General features: G+C 46.6%; 1 protein-coding gene across 3 annotated transcripts in view; it reads left to right on the top strand.

The window, feature by feature from the left end:
• Window positions 1–24,426, top strand: part of CFAP36 (cilia and flagella associated protein 36) — a 343,167-nt gene that overhangs the window by 198,863 nt on the left and 119,878 nt on the right. For all 3 annotated transcript variants that reach the window (XM_078649320.1, XM_078649319.1, XM_078649318.1), the window contains exon 8: window positions 11,641–11,813. In XM_078649320.1, coding sequence (XP_078505446.1) covers window positions 11,641–11,813 — 173 coding nt within the window. The remainder of the gene's footprint in view (window positions 1–11,640; window positions 11,814–24,426) is intronic.

Raw genomic sequence — 24,426 nt, 5'->3', positions numbered from 1 at the left:
CCCCGATCTCAACATCAAGTCACCAGCTACAAAGGTTAAAAGCAGAAGTAGCTACACTCCTCGAGAAAGAAGCCATCGAGAGAGTTCCGGTGTCCCAAAGGGGGAAAGGAGTGTACTCGAGGTATTTTCTGGTCAGAAAAAAGGGCCAGAAGGAAGAATACAGGCCCATTCTGGACTTGAGAACACTCAATCTGCATGTACGAAAAGAAAAGTTTCGCATGTTGGCGCTTCATCAGATATATCCACATCTCAGGCAGGGGGATTGGATGTGTTCGATGGACCTTCAAGATGCGTACTTCCATATTCCAATACGGCAAGATCACAGAAGATTCCTTCGGTTCCGGGTGGGGACCTCTCACTACCAGTTCAAAGTCCTCCCGTTTGGGTTGAAGTCGGCTCCCAGAGTGTTCACCAAGTGTGTCGCAGTGGTGGCGGCAGCTCTACGCCGCAGGGGAGTCTTCGTATACCCATACTTAGACGATTGGCTGTTGAAAGGTCCAACTCCAGGCAATGTAAGGAATCAATTCAAGACATGCATAGAACTTTGTCAACGTCTAGGTCTACATGTCAATTTCAACAAGTCTGTATCACAACCAACTCAGAGGATCCACTTCCTAGGAGCTCTGCTAGACTCCGAAGTAGGAAAAGTGTTTCCTTCGGAGGAGAGAAAGTTTTCGATAGCCCTCAAGTGCCAACAAGTTCTTCTCCACAGGTCCCAGAAGGTGCGGAAGATAGCCTCGCTCTTGGGGTCGATGGCTTCCTGCATCTTCCTAGTGCCGAACGCCAGACTTCGGATGCGTCCTCTTCAGCAGGATCTGGAGGACAAATGGGACCAACACTCAGATCAGTGGGACGATCGGATCACTTTGTCGGAGGTTGCTCAATCTTCCCTCCAGTGGTGGACAAAGAGACAGAACATGCAGATGGGGGTTCTCTTCCATCAACCGCCTCCAACACAAACGATCATCACAGATGCATCATTGCAAGGATGGGGAGCGCACATGGGACCCCTACAAGTGCAGGGTCTGTGGTCTCCCAAGGAAAGCACTTATCATATCAACTTGCTGGAGTTGAGAGCGGTTCACCTGGCTCTCAAAGCGTTCCTTCCCTCGCTTCAGGAGAAAATGATTCTAGTACAGACGGACAACACCACCACGATGTACTATTTAAACAAGCAGGGAGGAACACGCTCAAGGACTCTGTCTCTGGAAGCGCAGCGCATCTGGCATTGGCTTCTAGCTCGCAAGTTGTCTGTTCAGGCAGTCCACCTCCCAGGAGAGCAGAACGTGAGGGCGGACGCTCTAAGTCGGCACTTCGAAGACAGAGAAGACTGGGTTCTCAACGACGAAGTGCTAGACGACATTTTCCAGTCTTGGGGTCGTCCTTCAATAGATCTCTTCGCAGACGACGAAAACACCAAATGCCCAAGCTTCGCCTCCAGGTTCTATCGACCAGGAACGAGAGGGAATGCTCTGTTAATGGACTGGTCGGGGCAGTTTGTGTACGCCTTCCCACCCCTTCCGCTGATCCCGAAGGTGGTGAGCAAGCTGAACCACTCGTGCACAACGATGATCCTGATTGCCCCAGACTGGCCGAGACAATGGTGGTACACAGACCTACTTCACCTATCAGTGTCTCCTCACAAGAGGCTTCCATGCAGGCAGGACCTGTTGTCGAAGATGAACGGGAGGATTCACCATCCCAACCTTCCGTCACTGAACTTGGCAGCTTGGCTCCTGAGGTCATACAGTACGGCCATCTAGGGCTGCCACAGGACTGCATGGCCATTCTGAAAGAAGCACGACGCCCTTCCACTAGACATTCGTATGCATGCAAGTGGAAGAGATTCTATATGTGGTGCATGCAGAATGGTCACAATCCGGTAAAAAGTCAGGAAGAAGCAGTTCTCCCATACTTGTTGTACCTGACTAAAACAGGTTTGAAGTTTAACTCCATTAAGGTGCATTTAGCCGCTATTACAGCTTATAGGCGATCACCTTCACAAACTTCTTTTTTTCAGCTTCCTGCAGTAAAAGATTTCCTGCAGGGCCTAAAGAAAGTGTACCCTCCTGTTTGGCCTCCTGCTCCGCCTTGGGAGCTGAACCTAGTCCTATCAAAATTGATGGGTTCACCTTTTGAGCCTATTCATAAAGCTTCTTTACAGCATATTTCCTGGAAAGCGGCCTTTTTTATAGCGATTACGTCAGCCCGTAGGGTGAGCGAAATTCAGGCCCTATGTACTAAAGAACCGTATACGGTTTTTCATCTGAACAGAGTGGTGCTTAGAACGCATCCTTCTTTCCTGCCTAAAGTGGTATCAGATTTTCATGTCAATCAGTCTATCTCTTTACCCACTTTCTTTCCTAATCCCTCTACTCCAGCTGAGAGGGCATTACACTCTCTGGACCTGAAAAGGGTTTTAAAGTTCTATCTGGACAGGTCCAAGTCTATTCGACATTCTGATCAATTGTTTGTTAACTACGGTTCGATCAGGACTGGTCATGCAGCCTCGAAACGTTCTATCTCCAGGTGGATCGTTTCGTGTATCAAGCTTGCTTACCAATTGGCACAGAAGACTTTAGGGGGTTCCCCTAAGGCGCATTCTACTAGAGGTAGAGCAGCCACGGCGGCTTACCTGCAGGATGTGCCCATGTCTGAGATTTGTAAAGCGGCGACCTGGAGGTCTGTCCATACATTTACCAGACATTACTGTCTAGATTCTGACACGAGAGCAGATACCCAGGTGGGCCAGGCCTCCCTGAGGAATCTGTTTAACAGCTAGAATTTCTTTTGGCTGTTATGATTGGTTGGGTCATGTACTTCTCATTTACCTGCAGGTGGTTGATGGGCTTGCTATTCTATTCAGTGCTTATGACTATTGATGAGGATCCCCTGGAAGAGAAGGATAAGTTACTTACCTGTAATCCTAGTTCTCTTCCAGGGGTATCCTCATCAAAGTCATAAGCAACCCACCCGCCTCCCCAGGTAAATGAGATTTGGTACTGTTTTGTTTTCAATCTTGTGGTTGAGCCCTGTCTTCAGGGTTATGCAAAGAACAACTGACCTAACTGTCACCCCTGAGGCATGATGGGAAGCCTGGGGTCATGGCTGCCTTAAAGGCACGGTGCCAGTTATTGTGAAAATGGTTTCATTTTCTATGATATTGTTTTACAATGCAGCCTGAGGGCTAAAAATGTCTATTTATAAGCAATTTTCAGGATTTATGAGTGGTTTGACTCATTAAAACACAAAGTTCAAGGATTTTTTGACCTAATGTGTTTTTTGATTCCTTACTAATTGCGGTTCATGTATATGTGTTTGCATTGTTTAGCCTCAGTTTTGGGGCTGCATTGATGTGAGAAAAATGATATATGTACATACATATATCTGGAGCGAGATATATGTGTTTTATACATATATATTTTTATATTGTTTCCGGGGTCCCGCACATGGGCGGGAATATTCAGTGCTTATGACTTTGATGAGGATACCCCTGGAAGAGAACTAGGATTACAGGTAAGTAACTTATCCTTCTTGCTGCAATAGCGGCTTACCTACAAAACAGACAACACTTGTTTTTGTTTCGAATACCCGCTATCAAAGCTTTTATGGAAGGACTCAAAAGAATCATCCCTCCTAGACTTCCACCTTCTCCAGTGTGGAATCTTAATTATAGTCCTTACAAGACTCATGGGCCCAAAATGTGAGCCTTTACACAAATGTGAACTACAGTTTCTCACTTGGAAAGTATCCTTCCTTATAGCCATCACATCTCGTAGAAGAGTTGGTGCGCTCCATGCGCTAACCATACAAGAACCATTTTTACAAATTCATCAAAACAAAGTGATTCTTAGGACTAATCCCACATTTTTACCCAATGTCGTTTCTGCCTTTCATCTCAATCAGTCGGTTGAGAAACCCTTGTTTTTTGTCCTCAACCAGATTCAGTGGCAGAACGTGCTCTTCACACATTAGATGTTAAACAAGCACTACTATATTACATTGAAAGAACTAAATCTTTTCGAAAAAGTAAACAACTTTTTGTTGCTTTTTTGGCTCTGAATAAAGGCAATCCCATATCAAAAGCAGGTATTGCAAGGTGGATAGTTAAGTGCATCCAAATATGCTATATTAAAGCTAAACGCACATCAACAATTCCCTCTAGGGCGCACTCTACACGCAAACTAGGGGCATCTATGGCATTCTTAGGGACTATACCCCTAGATGACATCTGCAAGGGTGCAACATGGTCTACACCACACACATTCACAAATTACTACTTGTAGATGGGATAGCAAAACAACAAGCTAGTGTGGGACAGGTAGTTTTAAGAACGCTATTTCAAACCACTGCAACAGATACAGGTTAGCCATCGCTGGGAAGATAACTGCTGTATAGTCTATGCTAACCCATATGATCTACAGCTCATATGCCTCGAACGGAAAATGCTACTTACCCTGTATGCATCTGTTCTTGGTATATAAAACTGTAGAGTCATACGCACCCACCCGCCTCCCCGGGTACCTTTATCTGTTGTATTATTATCTTACTTAGATACACTATACATGGACATCTCTTTCTACTCTTACTAACGCCATCATCATCTTTACAGCAAAACAATCTGGGGATGGAGTCGATGCCCATGCACACTATCAATGAAAGGATGAGTCACCTACTTCATGAGTACAAAGACTTTGTTTGAAGAAAAACAAAGTGCAAACATCCAGGCCCAACACCAGATGACGATCTATGCTAACGCATATGAATCTAGACCTTTATATGCCAAGAACAGATGCATACTGGGTAAGTAGCTAAGGCGCTCGACCTCGGACCTGGGGATCTGGCTTCGAGTCTCGGTAACGACGCCAAAAAACCTCCTGTGATTCTGGGCAAATCACTTAATCTCCCCGTGCCTAAAAAAAAAAAAGTGTGTCCTCATGTAACGTAACTGGTGCTATGTAAAGCGCTCTGATACCTGATTCGGTTCGGGTCTAGTTCGCGCTATATAAAAAACTTTGCAGATTTATATGTGTACTATTCAAAGGTGTAATACATAATACAGTATGACATGCATATTCCTAAAGCTAATTTTGGATACATCCACTCTGAATAATGACAAGTGTAAGACGCTTGGAGGCTTGAGAGCACCGGAATCACTGCTGTGAGGGGAACAGCTCCTACCTCCTGCCTGCAGCCAACGCCATAAGGGGAACGGCTGAACTTTATCTCCCAGCTGCCCTGACGCCACCGTGGTGCTGCATTCGTGCTCAGGGGCGCGATTTAAGCTCCGCCCACCTCTCACAGCACGGGACGCGCCCGGGCGGAGTGTGGGCCCGTCAGAGCCCAGAGGAGACATGGGCTGGGCCACCCCTCTTTAGCTGGTGTTCAGCAAACTTTTGAGGTGAGAGCGCATATGTTGGTTTAACAGGTGCAACGTAACCATGGGAAAGCGAGGGGAGCAGCCGCCACTAAGGCCTGTCACTACAAGCATTGATAGCATGCTGGAAAGGGCTGTTAGTATTGTGTCCAATGAGATTGAATTGACCGAGAGGCGTCTCTCCCTCGGCATGGGGGCACCCCTCCTTCCAGTAGCTTGATGGGTACCACTTTGAATGCTACTTTTTCCAACGGCATTAACATTAATTCTGAGGCTTCCCTTGATGCGCCCAGCAATGGTGTTACAATTAATGCTCCTTCACTAAACTTGATCTCTCTGGAACCCTTGGCGGCCCCTAAGGTAATCATTGGGACGAAACGCAAAAGAAAGCCTGCTAAAATTATTAGCGCTAAGAGGAAGCAACCTAACCGCTCTAGTACATCACGTACTGCTTTGAGCTCATGGATACGCCCTTCTCCAACCCCCAAGACTGTTGCTGCTTCTGTGTACACTCCTAGTATTGAACCCTGTCGTTCTATTAGCACTCAGACTGAAATCAGCCTGTTTTCCTTTGAGAGTTGCAGTTACAGAGAAGTCACGATTAATCGTATTGTGGACACTGTCTTTGAGCGTGTAAAAAATCTACTCATCAGCCACTTTGCCACTTTGAGGGAACGACTGGCCCATACTGAGCCACTAGGTACAAACTTAAGCACCCAGGATAATTCTACAGAGCTTGTTATACCTGGGAGGACAGACCTAAACGCGCCTTTTAATAATGTGTATTATTCTAATCCTAACACCCTGTCCTGTATACCCAAATCCATTCCATCTACCAATTCTTGTGGTGTTTGTAATAAAGTTAAGGAGTGTTTCGCGCTTGAGCGTAGTAGTTCGGAAAATAGCACCTATAACAATGGTGGTGTAGAAAGTTTATTTGTAAAAAAAGTGTCCCAGCCTATTACCACTGTCAGGAGGTAGCATATTATGTGAGGGTGGTCCTGATACTACACGTATGTTAAGTACTACTGGTAGTAGGGAGGTGTTAAATTTATCCCGGCAGCCTGCCCTTACGTTGTGGTCCTGGCGGATGTGCCCCCTCTTAAGGTAAATCAAGTCGAAACGTGGGATCAACCACGCAACAAAAGTGTTGATTGATTATCCAAACACAAAGGGTTGAGGGCGTTACTCACCAATAGCATCATTATGGTACACAGAGTTGGTTGGGAGGGGCAGTCCTCAAAGAGTATCAAGGGGGATTGTATAGTCATTACTTTTAGTAATCCGTCAGTGGCTAAATCAATAATAATGGCACAGGAGGCCCACTCCAATATTGCTACTAGCATATGGGCTTTAACCTTGGGCTATTTTTATAAGCCCTCTTTGGGAGCTACATTCCCTGATGCTCCCTCTGCCGCCCCCTCCCTCTCACTACATTATAGGTTACTGCCACTGTCTGGTTTGGAAAGTCAGGATTGACTGTCTCCCCCACTAGCACCATCAGTATTACCTGAGTTAGCTCCCTTTTCAATCGTGTCCCCACCTCGTGAACTTGGTACTCCATTTGTGCTTGACGCTGATTCAAGTTTGAAAATATTAAGCTGGAGTGTTGCTGGTCTGCTTCTAAAATGAACTTACCTGACTGGTTGTAGCCAGTCCAAAAACAGTATATTTTAATGTTTCAGGAGACATGGGCCACACAGGACTTATTCCTGGAGGGGTTTGAATTTTTTAATACTGTTGTCCCTATTACAAATTCTGGTCGACCGGCAGGAGGTCTCTCAATTTGGATTAATATCACAGCAGGCAGTAGTGCAAGGGTGCTTGACACCAAAAAGGATAAATTCCAGGCAATACTTTATTGTTTTATTAATTTTTAAGCTACCTAGCGGCATGTATTCTGCTATTCACCCTACCAGCAAGGCACCATTCTGTAATAGGGGGGCCCCACTATTAAATTATAGAAGTACTAATAATTTTTGGGACGTGATGGAGCTTGCTGCAGTATCCAAAATAGTTAACCATATAGACCCTACGTGCAGAGGCAGCGGTTCGGCCTCCACCATCAATTTTATTTTTATCTCCCCTTTGTTAGAAAAAGTTGTGCTAAAAGCTGAGGTTGTTTCTACCGTCCATGGGGATCATAACACCATTAACTTAACTCTGAGTCTTGCCCCAAGGCCGATCTATGGCAAAGAGTGTGGTGCAAGTCATCTGTCCCCCTCCACTGGTAACCTTAGATTGGTCTGGCGTGGTATAGATAATAAAGTCTTATTTGAAAAGATGGTAAGAACATATCCGGAATTAATTAATACCTGTCTGTCTTTTAGGGAACATAATTCTGCGGTAGTCGCTGCTTTTACGTAGCTATGTGTGGGCGTTAAAACCTTGTTATCTAGGCCCATCAAAGAAACACATTCCGGCCCTAGTTGGTTAAATACTGATTGTTCCGCAGCTAATAGAGCTCTTCGAAGGGCACTTGTTAAAAAACCTAGAGATATAACCCTTATTAAAACACTTAGACAATGCTATAAAGTAGCTATCTTGATTAGAAAGGAGGAAATAGTTAGGGAGCGTAGGGACAATCTCGCCCGTGCAGTTACTCTACAAAATGGGAAGGATTTCTGGTTGGCTGTTAAAGATATGAGGTCTTTAGGACATCCTCTGTCTTAAATCAACTTTAATATTGCCAGTGAGACATGGGAAGCACATTTTTCTAAGATTTATTCAGCACCAGTCTCAACTATAGCCCCAGATGAGCATTTAGTTATCAGTAGGGTCTCGATTAATTTGTCAGAAGTAGAGGAGACTATCGAACAGAGTCTGGGCTGTAAAACCACAGGCTCTGAGGGTTTACCCATGGACCTTATTAAAAACCAACCAGACTACCGGAACTAACACAACTGCGGGGCTTTCAGGGATGGGACCTGATAGGGATATCCACATTGGGGCATGTCTTGAGGGGCACAACACTGAAATCATTTCAGGAACTTAGCGAGGAGTATTGTATGCCCCGAACACAGTTCTTCAGATACTTACAATTTAGGCATGCCATCACACCCGCACTGGAGGGATTAGACACCCTGCCCGAATTCAGCCCAATAGAGGCGAAGCTGTTTATGGGGGACCTGGGAGAGAAGAAAATCTCCAGAATCTATCAGACATTAGTTATCCACTGCTCTTCTGACTTACAGGCCCTGCGTGATCGTTGGGTGAGAGATGTGGGGGAATTTGGGGAGGAAGACTGGAGAGAAGCCCTTGAATCCCCCAGGGGAGCTGCTATTGCCATGCGCCTGCGCTTTATACAATTTAAATATCTCCATCGCACTTATTGTACTAGGGAGCGGCTGTGGAGGGCAGGTCTGATTGGGTCCCCGACGTGTCTGAGGTGTAATCACGAATTAGGAGATTTCTTACACACAGTGTGGGATTGTGCTGGTCTGGCAAGGTTTTAGACGGGTGTGTGGAACTGTTTGTCGGAAGTGCTGGGCTGAGACCTCCCCCGTACCCCTCAGCTGGGCCTACTTCATGTCCTTGAAGGGGTTGGGATAACATCTATAAGAGACACCTACTGCTGCTGGGACTCACGGTGGCGAAAAGGGACGTGGCCCAGGCGTGGAAGGATCCCAGTGCTCCCAAAGTGGTTGTGTGGAAAAAGGGCTTGGACTTCTGTATGGGTCTTGACCGGCCGATATTCGAGGCCAGAGGTTGCCCCACAAAACATTATAAAATCTGGAAAAGATGGGCGGACTACAGGGGTCTGTGGCTGGAGCCTCTGGCACCGGCTAGAGATGTTGAAGGGGCGGGGGCGATGGGCACGTGAGGGGGATGTTTTAAATCCTACTGACATGTATGTACACTAGCTGCAGAACGAGAGAGACGCCATGCAGGGGATGGGTAGGGGAGGGGGTGGGTCAGGATAGGGGGTCACGGGGCTGGGGGTTGGGGGTTTCCTTTTCTTGTTTAAATGCTACTGTAAACTGAATCGCTGATCATGATCTACTGTATTTGCCTCAGTTCCTCCGGGGTGCGGAGAGCTGTATCTTCTATGTGATTTGTCAATAAAAAGTGTTGTTAAAAATCTTTTTAAAAAAACATATTTTTGGGCTCCCTTATTACTGAACGTTTTTAATAATTTAACAGTTTCTACTATACCTAACACATGGTCCACCAGTATTATTGTGCCGATTTTTAAAAAGGGCGATCTCTCTAACCCAAGCTGTTATAGGCCGATCTCCCTGATCGACAACACTCTGAAAATCTTGGGGAGGGTCATGTACAATAAGATTAGGTCGTGGGCAGAGAAAGACCAGATTTTACATCCTTGTCAGTTGGGGTTTAGAAGTAATATTGGCACTGTTGAGCAGTGCATCAACCTCAATTTGATTATTGGTAAATATAACATAGTTAAAAAATTATCTATATAACTAGCTTTCATGGATCTTACCTCGGCCTTCGACTTTGTCAATAGGTCACCGCTTTGGACTATTCTTTTAAATTATGGCTTGGACGAGTAGTGTATTTACATAAAGACCTGCACGCCCAGCTGCGTATTAGTAGGGGCGGTGAGATATCGAAAGATATTGAGGTCGGTAGAGGGGTCAGGCAGGGTTGTGTCCTGGCCCCTCTGCTTTTTATCCTTTATATTAACGATCTGAATAAGACATTGGTAACACTCACCCATGATGTCCCTAGCATTAATGGCAATAAACTCCCCCTCCCCCACTGTATGCTGGCGATGCGGTGCGAATGGGCCGCACCCCAAAAGCTCTACGCATTTTGGTGCAGGGCTTTGTTGATTTTATGGCTAGTCTAGACCTATGCACCAATTAAAAAAAAACTTTTTAATGGCGTGTGGGTTAAAGAAGTATTTTAACACAACAATTGTTTTATACTCAGACTGTTTACAAAGCACTTGCACTTTCCCCTATTTAGGGTTGGTATGTGCTTCTAATGGACTGTGGGTTGACCATGTGGCGTACAGCAGGAGAAAGTTTTCCAATTCCACTAATATAATACTTGGCTTGCCCCAGCCAAGGAATTCGGAGGTTGTATCAGCAATCGTTAAGATCTTTAAACTCCAAAGCATCCCAACAGCCACCTATGGAGCAGAAGTCTGGGGCTTTACTAACTGTGGTAGCATCCAGGGGAAAGAGAACAGATTTTGCCGTAAAATCCTGGGTGCTCCTATCTCCTCTTCACAGTTCGCATGCCACAGTGAACTTAAACTGCCATACATTAAAGATTATATCAAGGCTCTTACTGCACTATTTTGGCTCGCAGTCTGGAAGAATCCTGTAGCGCAACTTACCAGGGAGATTATATCAGACTGCTTAAAATGTGATAGGGTTATGCAAATACCCTGTCTAGCCGCTGTTCGTAAAAGCTTAACTAGCGTGAACTATGAGTATTTATTTTTAAATCCCATTGATTTTGGTAGTATAAGTAAGAAAACCCTCCAGAAGGCTTTATACGCATTATATAGAAAATCTAGATATGATAAAGAGATTCGGAAAACCTCCGTTGCTAGATATATGCTTATTGAGAACATTTCCCACGTTCCATCTAACTATCTCCTAAAACCCATTGGTCGTTGGGAAAGGGGTTTGCTTTTTAGGCTGAGGGGTTGATACAATGAAATTTTTGCGTTGCTTTTCTGTGAGGTTCAACTCTAACCTTGATCATTTGTCATGCCCTTGTAATAGCCAACACAAACAATCTATACTGCATTTTTTATTCTTTAGTAGTTACTATTTAAAATACACCAAAATGTTTTTGATACCATATTTTAAGGCTATATCTACGATTGATCATAAGGCAGTCTATGGTAAGGTTATTGCCTTGGAAGATGATGAGCTAACCTTTCGGGTCCTATCCTTTTTGAACGTTGCAGTGTGTGCCCGCAACTCAATGTGTACCTCTTGAAGTCTGTTTACTTTTACCGCCTTTTAATTGTATTTTAACTCTGATAAACAAACATCGTGATGAATTTTGTCTTGCATCTGTATCTTTTGAATATGTACTGTATTATTGGAGGACCTTTTTAAATTGGAAACTTTTTATTATGTCATTATTTGACTGCACTTTTATGGATATAATCTTGTATCCAAATAAAGATCTTTGAATTGAATTGAATTGAAAAGTGTAAGATGTGGAATGATAATCTTTAAAATGCACGCGGGCAAGACAGATAATTGATTGTATTCTATTCCATGAGTGCCCAGTCATTTTTGTAATTCGTTTTATATGCAATTACCAAATAGGAGATCACATTACGCCTGCTGAGATACTACGAACAGTGAAGCCAAGAACCCATGTTTTAGATATTCCTATGGAGTCACCTTCCCTAAAACTAAAGGCAATGACAAATGCTGAGGCAGCCGAAGCTTGGTTAGAACAAGCAAGAAGAGAAGCTGGGATTTTTGGAGATAAAGCAGTAAGCGAAGTTCAGTTTATTACTTCATTCGTTGTCAACGCTCCCTTTTTTAAACAAGATTGCTTATACACAGCATAATCTGCATTCTGAAATATAGTAGATTATTTTCCATTGTGTGATTAAATAATAAATAAACAAGTTTCATCTTGACAATTATAACGAAAGCAAGGCACTGAAAAAACACCTATGTATAGCAACATTTGCTTAACATTAGTTATCTAAGAAACAAAATAGAGAAAATGTGAAAAATTATTGTAAAATTAAAAATGGATTAAAACACATATAGCTACTTTCCCAATCTTAAAACGCCCTTTTTGAAAGCACACGAAATGAAAAGAAATTGTTGTTTTAGCACAGAGAAAAACTGTGCTAGTACTTCAAGGCTTCATTGGACCACCACAATCCCAGCATAGTCTCTCAGGTTTGTTTTCCAGATCTGTGAATTCCTGAATACATTGGTCATCCCTTTCATCTCGATTTATCAAAGAACAATTCTCTAGAAAGCATGTTTATGTTTCATTGGATGTTTTCCATTTATTGGATATTGACATTATTTTTTCTTAACAGTAGGTATTGGTTTTAACTTTATTTTTATCTCAATTTTCTCAGCAGTGCCTGCCTTCTTCAGTAGGAATTCAAGCGGTGAATCCTCCTGTTTCCTACTGATTCTGGCAGTTTTTTTCTGAGTGTTGTAAATGGATTCCGCCCATTTGGTACACCAGGATTTTTTGCTTTGGATCACCCGGTTTTTGGGCCATTACTGTGGGTGAGTCTCCCTGTGTGAAGTCTCACTGCTAGTTATGGTGATTTGGATTGCGTGTGTTTACCATCAGTGTCTGCCTTGTTTGATAGATAGGGCTGCTGCAACGCAACTTAAGTAGGGGAAGTGAACTGGCTACATGCCAACACGTGTACATAAACATGTGCAGGCTGCATATAATAGGCTACAATTGTGCGCAGACTGGTAGCTGCACACAGGTAACCTACCTGTGACAGTTTTAAACTGCACAGATGATCTGCCAAATGACCCCTTTAGACAGCCTAAAACCGTTCTTTTAAATATTAATGTCACCCATAAGTTGGCATTATTACCCATGAAGGCTGGGTGCAGCTACTTAAAAGTAGGGCATGTAGAAATTAATTGAATAGTGAAATATCCTCCAAAAATGTTTTTCACTGTTGCAAGGCTGGCTGCCATAGGAAATAATTGAACTACATTCTTAAATTTATTAAATGCTAAATTCAGATTGGTAGCAGCAAAAAAAGTACTTCTTACAATCTTTTAAATTGTAATTTAAAATCCCCTTTAGTAGTGACATCAGATTTTAAATTATTATTTCAGAAATTCTACTTTTAGAAAGTTGGCATTTTCCTACCTAAAGTTTCTGGGTGTTTCTAGTAGCCTGGGCTGGCTCTTCCACTGAGAAATGCGTATTGGAACTAGTGCACAAGGGGGCATGAGTGTAGAGGGAGTAGGTCTTCCTGGCAGGATGGCGGGGAGGAGTTGGGCCCTGGCCTGATTACACTTCAGTGGGCCTTTCCCCAGCACACACAAAGAGACCAAACACCAGACTGTTGTTTCACTAGCCAGGCTGGAGCCAAATCCAGGGAAAAGGGGAGAACTGACCACAGCAAGAGTGCAAGACTTTGGACCTGGACTGCGACAGTGACTACACCATGGACAGGTGGAAGGACAAGCCCCCTGATGCCCTAATGAACTGAGAACTCTGCATTTGACCACAGAACTAGTGAGTCTCTCCAGGGCCAGTGATGCTGGTCCCCTTATTTCGCATGCAGAACAGTTGGGAGAGGAGCTGGATTTCTGTGGGAGGAAGGTGGTGAAGCAAACAAAGTGAAACCAGATGAAAAAGCTTCTGGTGGCTAGAGCTTACTACCAGGAGTGAAATGAGCCCAAGGTCATTGAAATTGGCCTAACTGGGTTGGAGATCTTAACCTGTTAAGATCTTGACATTTGACCCCACCCCACCCGCAAGAGAAAAAGTGTGTGGCGCTTCACGGCAACTTTTAAAATTATCCCTTATGTGGGCCAGTGCCAGGACGGTCAGCACAAGATTCATTTAATTATTGTTCCATGAACTAGGCCCCATGCTCCGACTCTCTCTGCCCACAGACCCCATCCCCTGGGGCAGTATTAATTTTAAAGTGGGTCTGGGACTCCATCCTCAGGCCCCAAAACAAATGCAGTGTCCTGGAACCCAGAACAAAAGGCTGCTTCCTGCTGCAGGAGTGCAAGGGAAGTGCTTCTATGGATCGGGGTAGGAAAAGAGAGTTTGCAGCCTCATGCCCAGCACTGAGAAATGTGCGAAAAGCCAGTGATGTCGCAGGCCCTTGGGTCTCCACCCGTTGGCCTCACCACAAAAATTGCCTTGGAGGCGTCCAGGGTGGGACCGGGCACCCCCGAATAAAACAAGAAATTTAGAACAAGAGACGCGCAATGCCATGCACCAGAATATCAAAGCAGGCAGAGCTGCTAATGTAAAAGTGTGAAAGAGACTTCTAGCACACATTCCTTACCTTAGAATTTTCCTCAAGCATCAGAAAGGAGCATTTTCGTGAGCAGTATGCCTGCGTGCTGGTAGGTGGCATTGTTCAGCTGCGCATGGTGTTCGTTGTGCCAGAAGCAGCATGTGCAGCACCCATATAGGTGCCACCCCATCTTTCCGCGACAGTCAGTGCAGATCCAGGGAGATCTACCCCCATCCAATTTTTTTACTGACATTTTTGACTTTTTGTCAATCTTTTAAAAATATTTGCCCCGTGTGGCAGGATGTCAACTAGGAAGGCCAGAGTCTAGCCTTGGGGTGCATGTCACCATCACATCTCAGTTACGGACCCATTGCCTCTGGTGCCTCTAGCATGACCATCATGCAAAGATCCGCCTTGATTGTCGTGTCGACTGCTTTGTCATGCATGCTAAGTCCTTGACGGAGTGCTCCAACAATTTCCTTGCGACCCGCTGAGCGACGCTGCAATGGTCTCGATCCTGGTCAAGAGTAAATTCCGGGAATCGGGCGTAGAGCCCAAGATCCTTGTCGCACTCCAAGTTGTCTTTGTGTAAGTCTCACAAGCATAAGAAGAGTCTCACAAGCATAAGATGCCTACCCAAGTTTCCGGGAGCCAGAGCAACCCCCGCCCAACCTAGCGAGTGCTTTAAGGCAATGCTCCTCATATTTGGGTGGCCCGTTCCCACTAGTACTCATTTGGCCCCACCGGCTCAGGAGGGACACCCACTGGTTCTCCGCTTGCAGTTCTGTCCCCGGCTGCTTTCGGGCCCCTTGGATCCACGGACAGATCTGGATCAGAGCAGATGAAGGTCCTGATGCCGAAGCTGCCTGCAGCGCCCTCCTCATTCTTATCCTGACTCTGACACAAAGTGACATCAACTCGGGCGCTGACTAGAGCCATGCCTTCCAGACCGGAGCCCGAGCTCTATTCTTATGGGCTAGCACTCAGGGTGGATTGGAGGGGTCACTAGACCCTGAAGAATACCATCGCCTAGACCCCAGCATGGACTGGTATGAGGAATTGGCGAACACCTGTGGATTGAACACCTCTCCAGATGCTGGCATGCTCTCTCCCTCTGCCATGGTTATGGAGGGGGGCTCTTCTTTTGTTATGGTGGTGAGAAGGGCGGCCGAGGTCCTGGACCTGAGCCTACCCTCAATAGCAGTCAAGACTACCGTCTTGACATAGTACTTTAGCTAGGAGTGACCGCCTCAGAACCGCTTGTCCCATTTAATGAATCCCTCATGGACATCCTGCTTGGGAATTGGTCCAAACCCTGCACAGGTGCTCCGGTGAACTGGACGATTGCCTGTTGCCACCTCCCTGCCCCAGGGGACCCCAACTCCTCACACAACACCCTATCCCAGGGAGTTTGGTGGTCCAAACCTCCACCTGTTATGTAAATTCTGGCATATTCCCTACCACTCCACTGGATAGGTGATTCAAGAGGCTGGACATCTTAGGAAAGAAAATGTTTTCTTACACAAGCCTGGTACTGCGCTCCGTGAATACTGTGTGGCTTTTGGGGCATAACTCCCATGTCCTGTGGTATTCGGTTGCGCAGGTGCTGCCCATGGTCCCCAAGGAGGCGCAGGCCATACTCTCCCAAGGTATTTCTGACGGGAGGGATGTAGCGAAGTTCATAATTCAATATGGGCAGGACATGATTGAATCACTGGGTAGAGCGGTTTCTTAATCAATAGTTTTTCGGTGCCACGCCTGGCTGAGAACAACTGGCTTTTCCGGAGATGTCCAAGTGTTGCTTAATGACATGCCCTTTGAATGCTCCCATCTCTTCAGAGCCAAGGCGGACTCAGCACTGTAGTGCTTCAAGGATAGCAGAGCTACAACCAGTTCCTTTAGCCTTTCCATGGCCCCTCGCCAATCCCATTCCACCTTTCGCTCCTTTCGTGGCCTCGGAAGGGGCTTCTAGCTGCATCGTCGGGCCAGTCCACCACACCCCCCAAAAAACCACAGCCTCCAAACCCCTTTAGTTTGCCCTCTTACCATCATGGGCACCCAGTGAGAGGCAGCATACTCCATCACCAGCCCCACTGGAAGTCTGTAAGATCAGACCTCCTGGTTCTTCGGATTGTTCGAAGGAGCTACTCCCTCCCCATCGGGACTACCCATCCACCCATGCCCCCCACTTGCGACAGGCTGACAGACGACTATCTGTTCTTGCTTCCTCAGGAAGTTACGGTTCTTTTAGCCAAGGGAGCCATAGAGAGGGTGCCGACACCAGAAGTAGGTTGGGTTGTTATTCCTGCTACCCAAGAAGGACGGAGGCTTCTGATAGATACATTATCTGCCTGTGGATTCCTCACCTTGTGAATATCCCCCTGCGTCAGCAGCATCCGGAAATTCTTTTTGTAGCTTCGCGCGCGACTCCGCTGACGTCACTGATCCCATATTAGGCCCACGCCGGCGTGATGACATCAGTTCCCTTTTTTCCGCGTCGTCGACGCTAACGGTTTTCTAGGGATCGTCCGTAGCTTTTGCAGTAACTTTGTTACCTTGTATTGTTCGTGTTTCATTGTCTTCTCTTTCGACAGGTCTTTGAAGAAGACCGGATTTAAAGCCTGTGGGGAATGCGGCAAAACCATGTCCATTACGGATCCGCATGAATGCTGCTTATGGTGTTTAAGCTCCGACCACGACGTCGAAGACTGCCAGTCTTGTAAGAAGATGACACCTAAGGCCCTCTGGGATAGAGAAACTAAGCTTCTTGTGGCGAAGCTTAAAGGAAGTAAGGAGAAGAAAAAATCGAGGTCACGGACTCGACGCTCGAGGTCAAGATCTCATTTGAGGTCGCGATCAGACTCGTCCTCAGCCCATGGTTCGAGATCGTCTAAAAAGAAGCATAAGAAGAGGTCCCATGAATCCCGACATCGCTTGAGGAAGGACTCGGGATCGAGCCGAAGTCGCAGGTGAAGCTGATTGAGAAGTTGGTATCTTCGGCTTCGGAAGATCAGGACGCCGGGGGTGAGGCGTCGCATGCGAATTCGCCAGGTTCTCCGAGGCAGACGGCGAATCCATCTCCGGTTCCATGCCATCCTCCAGATCGGGAGGATGAAGGTGAGGGGGAGATGGTTGGAGAGGGAGAGGCTCAGTTGCCTGAGGGTCTGTCGACTCCGGTGCACCAGCCCGAAGAGGAGGTCGGCGTCGTATCGACTCCACGCCCTCAAGAGCAGCCTGGGGGTTCGTACCCAGCCTTCCCGGCTCCAGGTCAGGATCCGACGCATTTCCTTAATGCAATGTTTGGTATATATTCCAGGGCTATGTACCCCTCTGGGGCTCCTGTTGGTCCCACGGGTCGGATGGCGTTTGGTCTGGGTGTTCGCCAAACCTATGCACCTGCGCCCTTTATGCCGGCTCTGGCGCCGCATTGGCATTTTCCGACGCCGGCGAGGCCTTCGACTCCGAAGCCGTCGACGCCGAATCCTTCTACGCCGATTCCATCAACCCTGATGCCGAACCCTGAGCGACATCGTGGGATTCTTCCTCGTCCGGCGCCGATAGTGGATCCGACGGCTTCGAATGTGAAGCGCAGTTCGAGGCGTGAAGCCCAGAGGCTGATGGAGGAAGAGAGGTATTGTGAAGAGAATTTGGAGGAGGGTGAGCTGCAGGAGTCTGAGGACCCTTTTGAGGACCTTTCAGTGGCTGGTGGCCTTGAACTGTCCCCTGAGTGGGATTTAGTTTCAGCATCGGATGAACCCTCTAGAGATTTGGTTCCTTACCATGTCGTAATAAAGAAAGCTGCAGGTTTATTGAACATTACTCTACCTACTGCTGAGTTTAAGTCAAATCTTCTCACGGAGGTCCTTCACTCTCCATCTTCAGTGACTGAACCATTGCTGCCTTTTAATGATGCCCTCAAAGAACCGATTTTAGAGGTTTGGAAGAAACCTGTATCAGCTCCGGCTGTATCTAGGGCTGTTGCAAGGAGGTACAGAGCTGCTCCTGATGACCCAGAACTTTTATCCACTCACCCTCTGCCTGAAAGTTTGGTGGTGCAGGCGGCCTGTTCCAAAAGATCTTCTTATGATGGCAAATTATACTTCTATTGCAGCCTTTAAGATTTTAGGACTTTAATTTAACAATGCTCGCAACTACCGTGGTTTCTTCTGATGAAAAACGACCAAAATGGCCGCGCCTATTTTGAAAGGCAAGACGTGCATGTCGACTTTTTACGCGACCACGCACGTCAAGCACCGGCTTCTCTCCGCGGCTTTGAAATTGCCGAAGAGAGTCAGCGCGGAGAACGACACTTGGATTTCTACCGCTGGTGAGGACCGGACTGCACTGTTTTTCCGGTAAACGTGACGGACGAAATTAGTAATTTGCTGGATACCCGGCCAATACGTCTTTACTTGTCTGACCTAGCAACTCGACAGAGCAGGAAGCAACATTTTAACTTTCTAGTCGCTTCTTGTTTGTTTTTTGCTTTTTGCAGTCAGAATACTACTGACATTCTGAAGTTTTGACGACTTTGGTACCCTGCCGCCAGATTATTAAATACACGCATCGAATGTTACTTGATGATTACTTTATGCTCGAGAGAGGTGATCACAGCTAGTTTTTACTTTTTCACCTGAACATGGTAAACTGGCGATATAGACTCTACCCAGAGCCCTGGATAGTATGGGCTATTTTAGGTTGTAAAGTTCTTTAGCTAAAGTCCAGTTCAGGGCCCTTGTGCCAATGTTTTTCATCGTTTTTCCTTTCTTTAACAGCGTTTCATTGGGTACCACATACTTAGGGATCTGTTCTTTGAGGCCATCGTGGCTTATATCTTCCAGGAACCGACTGGATTAAAGCACTAAATAGTGAATCCGAAGTAAGTGTGTGACTAGCAACAATACGTTTTATAAATTCAAGGTGCACCTAGCTTGGCACTGTGTAATTTTAACTTTTAACTTATGAACTGTGGCGTTTTTCAGGATAGTTCGGTAATATGTTGGTTGGCTCCTTAGAATTCTTGGAATTTGGGGATAAAACTTGTACTATGTGTTTCAGGGTTTTGATTATCGCACACTAAAAGCGCACTACCAATTGTAATATTTTTCTTGTGTTTTTTTTGGCCAACACTAGATCACGTTTGGATTCTTCAAATATTCTTCCTCTTTTTCTTTTCTTTTTAAACTTTCAATAGGAAAAATCGACATATAGATGTGCTCTTCAAACCATATCTGACCTCTTTATCTCGTTTCTGGACTATTGTAATTCAGATGCTCTGATCCATCGAATTAGATGATATTCGAGCCATTGACCTTAATATCTATTTCAAAATACTGTTTTTCTTGAATCTCTGAAACGGATGCTCTTACTGGGTATCTTGATTTGTTTTTCCTTCACGTTTCTCTCTTCTCTTCCAATAAACCATAGGAGATCCCTCGTTTTCAATCACTTTTCTTTTTCCTTTTGTGCATGATCACCAATGCAAAGGGATGTGGGACTTTTGGCACAAGCACATTAGTTGAAGTCAAAGTATAACAAGCAAAGATTTTTAAGAGAAAATCCGTTATATCTCTCCATCTGATTGTAACACAACTGTATGATCTTGTCAACAGCCTTGAAAAAGTTGTGAACGGCGACGAAACTCGTGTTGGCTGTAGCTGTATCAATATTGTACATATGGAACAACTGTCATGAAGATCGTATGCTGAACAGAACTTATTACAGAATTTTGTATTAAATTAACTTTGCTGGTTGGGATCAATCAGCTGTCTACTTATCTTGTGCTGTGCTCTGTATGTTTGCAAGCACTTTCAGTTTGCCATGCACTTTTGGCCTTGCCAGCGCCCCTCGGTTGTTCACCAAGGTGGTTACAGCTTGTATGCGGAGATCAAGGGTGCCAGTCTTCCCCTAACTCGACAACTGGCTGTTGAAGGCGAGGTCCACCTCCAGACTACGGTGGACCTCCTACACTCGCTGGGGTTCACTATCAGTGTGCCAAAGTCACACCTGACTTCCTCTCAGGCGCTCCCTTTCATCGGAAATGTTCTGCACTCGTGGCAGTTTCGGGCCTATCCTATCCTTGTTGCTCTGGATTGGGCTCGGAGAGTTTGGTATCCCAAGCTGTTGAGCACAGCCATCAGTCCTCTGATGCGGCTGCCCCTCCTAGAGAATCTTCTGTTCCAGCAGCAGGATAGGGTTCTACACCTGTACCTGTCAACGCTCCGCCTTCATGCTTGGAGATCGAGTGGCAACAGTTAACCGCTTTCGACCTTCCACCGAAGTTTGCAATGTAATCTTAGGAGCCAGGCGCCCTCTACCAATACTGTACACGTCTGTCATTGAGACAAGTTTGTGGCATGGAGTGGAAAGAAACAGGTTGACCCTCTTTCTGTTGCCCTCGCTCCGGTCCTTCACTTTATCCTTTGTCTTGTCCAGATGGGCTCTGCTCAGGGCACCCTAAAGCGTTACCTTTCTGTCTTCTCTGGTTTTCTCTGGTTCCCTGATCAACCAATCCCCTCTTACAAATGTTCTTGAAAGGCTTGCTACACATGTTCCCACCTTCGCCCTTCATTATGCCTCAGTGGGACTTAAATCTTGCCCTAACTTTTCTGATGTGTGCTCCCTTTGAGCCATTGTACAGCTGTCCTCACAGACTCCTTGCCATCAAAACGGCCTTCCTGGTGGCAATAACATCAGCCCAGAGTGTCAGTGAGTTTCAGGTTTTGTCATCCAAGCCTCCGTACTTGAACTACTACCCAGACAAGCTGAATCTTCGCACTAGAGCTTACTTTCTGCGAACGTTGTCACTCCTTTTACACTCCGCCACATCCCTCTAAGGAAGGAGGCGCGACTTTACCAACTGGACCCAAAAAGAGAGTTGTCATTCTACCTTGACTGCGCCAAAGATTTCCAAGTGTACGACTGCAATTCTGGAGGTCATTACAGAATGTCACCAAAGGTAAAAGGCTTATGGTGTCAGGACATACAACTGACATATAGAGATGATTTGTCTCCATACTGCTAGACATGTATGTTCATCCACAAATGAAGTTACCTCTATGTGACGACCTGCTTATTCATCTTCTGATAGATACATCTGCCAGTGGATTCCTCACCTTGTGAATATGCCCTTGCGTCAGCAACATTCGGAAATTCTTTTTGTAGCTTCGCGCCGACGTGGACGTGGTCGACGTCATAGAGGCACGGCATCGCGCGCGACTCCGCTGATGTCACGACACCATAATAGGCCCATTCCGGCGTGATGACATCAGTTCCCTTTTTTCCACGTCGTCGACGCTAACGGTTTTCAAGGGATCGTCTGTAGCTATATTGTATCTCTGTTACCTTGTATTTCTTTTGGTGTCTTCTTCGTCTTCTGTCGTGATGACTTCAAAGAAGACTGGCGTGCGGAGAATGTAATAAGATGATGTCCATCACAGATCCGCACGAGTGCTGCATCTGGTGCCTCAGCTCCGACCATGACGTAGAGGATTGCCCGTCTTGTAAGAGAATGACTCCGAAGGCCCTTCTTGAAAGGGAGACGAAGTTCCTTGTGGCGAATTGAAAAGTAAGAAAGAAAAGAAGACTTCGAAGTCGCGAACTCGGCGTTTGAGGTCGAGGTCTCGTTCGAGGTCGCGCTCGGATTCGTCTTCTGCTCATGCTTCGAGGTCGTCGAAGAAGAAGCACAAGAAGAGAAGCCATGAGTGCAGACATCATTCAGAGAAAGACCGAAGTCGCAGGTGAAGCTGCTTCGGAAGGAAGTGGCTTCGACTTCGGAAGTACAGGTCTCCGAGGGTGAAGCTTCGTGTGCTGATTCGCCTGGGTCGCCGAAGCAGATTGTGAATCCATCTCCGGTTCCGTCCAATCCTTCTGGTCAGGAGGATGAAGGTGAGGTGGAGGAAGTTGGTGAAGGCGAAGTTCCATTGCCTGCGGGTCCGTCGACCCTGGTCCAACAACCTGAAGCGGAGGTCGATGTCGAGACGACACCGCTCCCTCGAGAGCAACCCAGGGGCTCTTTCCCAGCCCTTCCGGCTCCAGGTCAGGATCCGACACAGTTCCTGAATGCCATGTATGGCATTTACTCCAGGGCAATGTACCCCTCTGGTGCACCGGTTGGTCCCGCGGGTCCTTTGGCTTTTAACCTGGGTGTTCCCCAGGCTTATGCTCCTGTGCCCTTTATGCCATTAATGCCGGCTCCAGCACCGCATTGGCATTTTCCGGCGCCGACGAAGCCTTCGACGCCGAAGCCGTCGACCCCGAATCCTTCGACGCCGATTCCACCGACACCGATACCCAAGACTCCGATGCCGAATCCGGTTCGACCTCGGGTTAAGATGCCTCGTCCGACTTCGGTTTCGACGCCGGCGCCGACTCCAGTGGAGTCGTTCATGGATCCGTCGGCTTCATTTATGAAGGAGAGATCGAGGCGTGAGGCCCAGAGGCTTATGGAGGAGGAGAGGTATCGCGATGAAGGCTTGGAGGAAGGTGAGCTACAGGATTCAGAGGATCCTTATGATGATCTGAGGGAGGCTAGTGGCCTTGAACTATCTCCTGATTGGGATCTGGCCTCTGTCTCTGATGTACCCTCTAGGGATGTGACTCCTTACCATGTCGTTATAAAGAAGGCGGTGGACTTACTGAATATTGATCTGCCTACCGCTAAATATAAATCTAATCTTCTTACGGAGGTCCTTCATTCACCTTCCTCTGTGATTGAACCAATGCTTCCATTCAATGATGCTTTGGCAGAGCCTGTTTATGAAGTGTGGAAGAATCCTCTTACAGCCCCTGCCGTGTGGATAGGACGGTTGCTAGGAGATATAGGGTGGCGCCTAAAGACCCGGACTTTTTGTCTACACACCCCCTGCCTGAGAGTTTGGTTGTGCAGGCTGCCTGCTCTAAGAAGTCTGCGGGTGCTTTTCCGCAGGTTCTAGGGGGAAAAGAGTCGAGAAAGCAAGATCAGGTGGCCAAGAAGGTCTTCTCCTCAGCCAGCATGGCGTTAAAATCTACTAATGTAACTTGTCTGATGGGACGATACATCCATGCCTTGATGGATTCCGTGAAGCAGTTAGTGCCAAAAATTCCTGAAGGGGATAGAAAGGACTTTCAGGAAGTAATTTCGGGCACTCAGGCTGCTGCGAGGCAAGTAATTCAGAGTCGGCTGGACACGATGATTCGGTGGCGAGAGTCATGGGCTCTTCGGTGGCAACTAGGAGAGCTGCATGGTTAAAGTCATCAGAATTCTCTGCAGATGTTCAGTCTGCCTTGATGGATTTGCCCTTTGATGGGTCAGGATTGTTTGGCAAGAAGGCTGACGCTGCTTTAGAACGTTTTAAAGACAGCAGGGCTACAGCAAAATCTTTAGGTCTTCAGACCAGGGGTACTACTGGAAGGCGTTTCAGAGGATTTGGCAGGTCTTCCTTTCGATCCTACAAACCATCTCAGCAGCAGCCACAGCAGCAGCAAAATACGCTGTACAAGTCGTACAGAGGCAGACAGAGAGCTCGTCCAAGAGGTCGTCAATCCTCCTCCTCCTCCTCCCCTTCCCAGCCCCCTGCCACTACAGCAAAGCAGCCCTAGATCCGCCATTCCGGATCATGTGGGCCCAGTGGGGGGCCGGCTTACCCATTTCCTACGAGATTGGGAATTAATTACATCAGATCTTTGGGTTCCCAATCACGTGGAGAATGGGTATGCTCTTCCATTTCGGAAGTTTCCCCCAAATTACCCTCCTTGCCAGGGTTATTGTTCGGAGGACCACTTGCTTCTCCTGCAAGAAGAAGTCCTGGCACTGTTCAGAAAAGGTGCGATAGAGGTGGTTCCGGAGCAGGAGAGGGGTCAGGGATGCTACTCCCGGTATTTTCTGATCCCCAAGAAGGATGGCAGACTTCGTCCAATCCTTGATCTCAGGATCTTGAACCTTTACCTAAAACAGGAGAAGTTCAAGATGCTCACTCTTGTGCAGGTTCTTCAAGCGCTGCTGGAAGAAGACTGGATGGTGTCAATCGACTTGCAGGATGCGTATTTTCATATCCCAATCCTGAAGTCGCACAGAAAGTATCTCCGTTTCACGGTTGGATCGCAACACTAACAGTTTGCGGTCCTTCCGTTTGGTCTTACTACTGCA

Source organism: Lissotriton helveticus, chromosome 6 (assembly GCF_964261635.1).
Source record: "Lissotriton helveticus chromosome 6, aLisHel1.1, whole genome shotgun sequence".
Taxonomy (NCBI): domain Eukaryota; kingdom Metazoa; phylum Chordata; class Amphibia; order Caudata; family Salamandridae; genus Lissotriton; species Lissotriton helveticus.
Note: the sequence above shows the minus strand (reverse complement) of the source record. Positions and strands in the feature narration are given on the sequence as shown.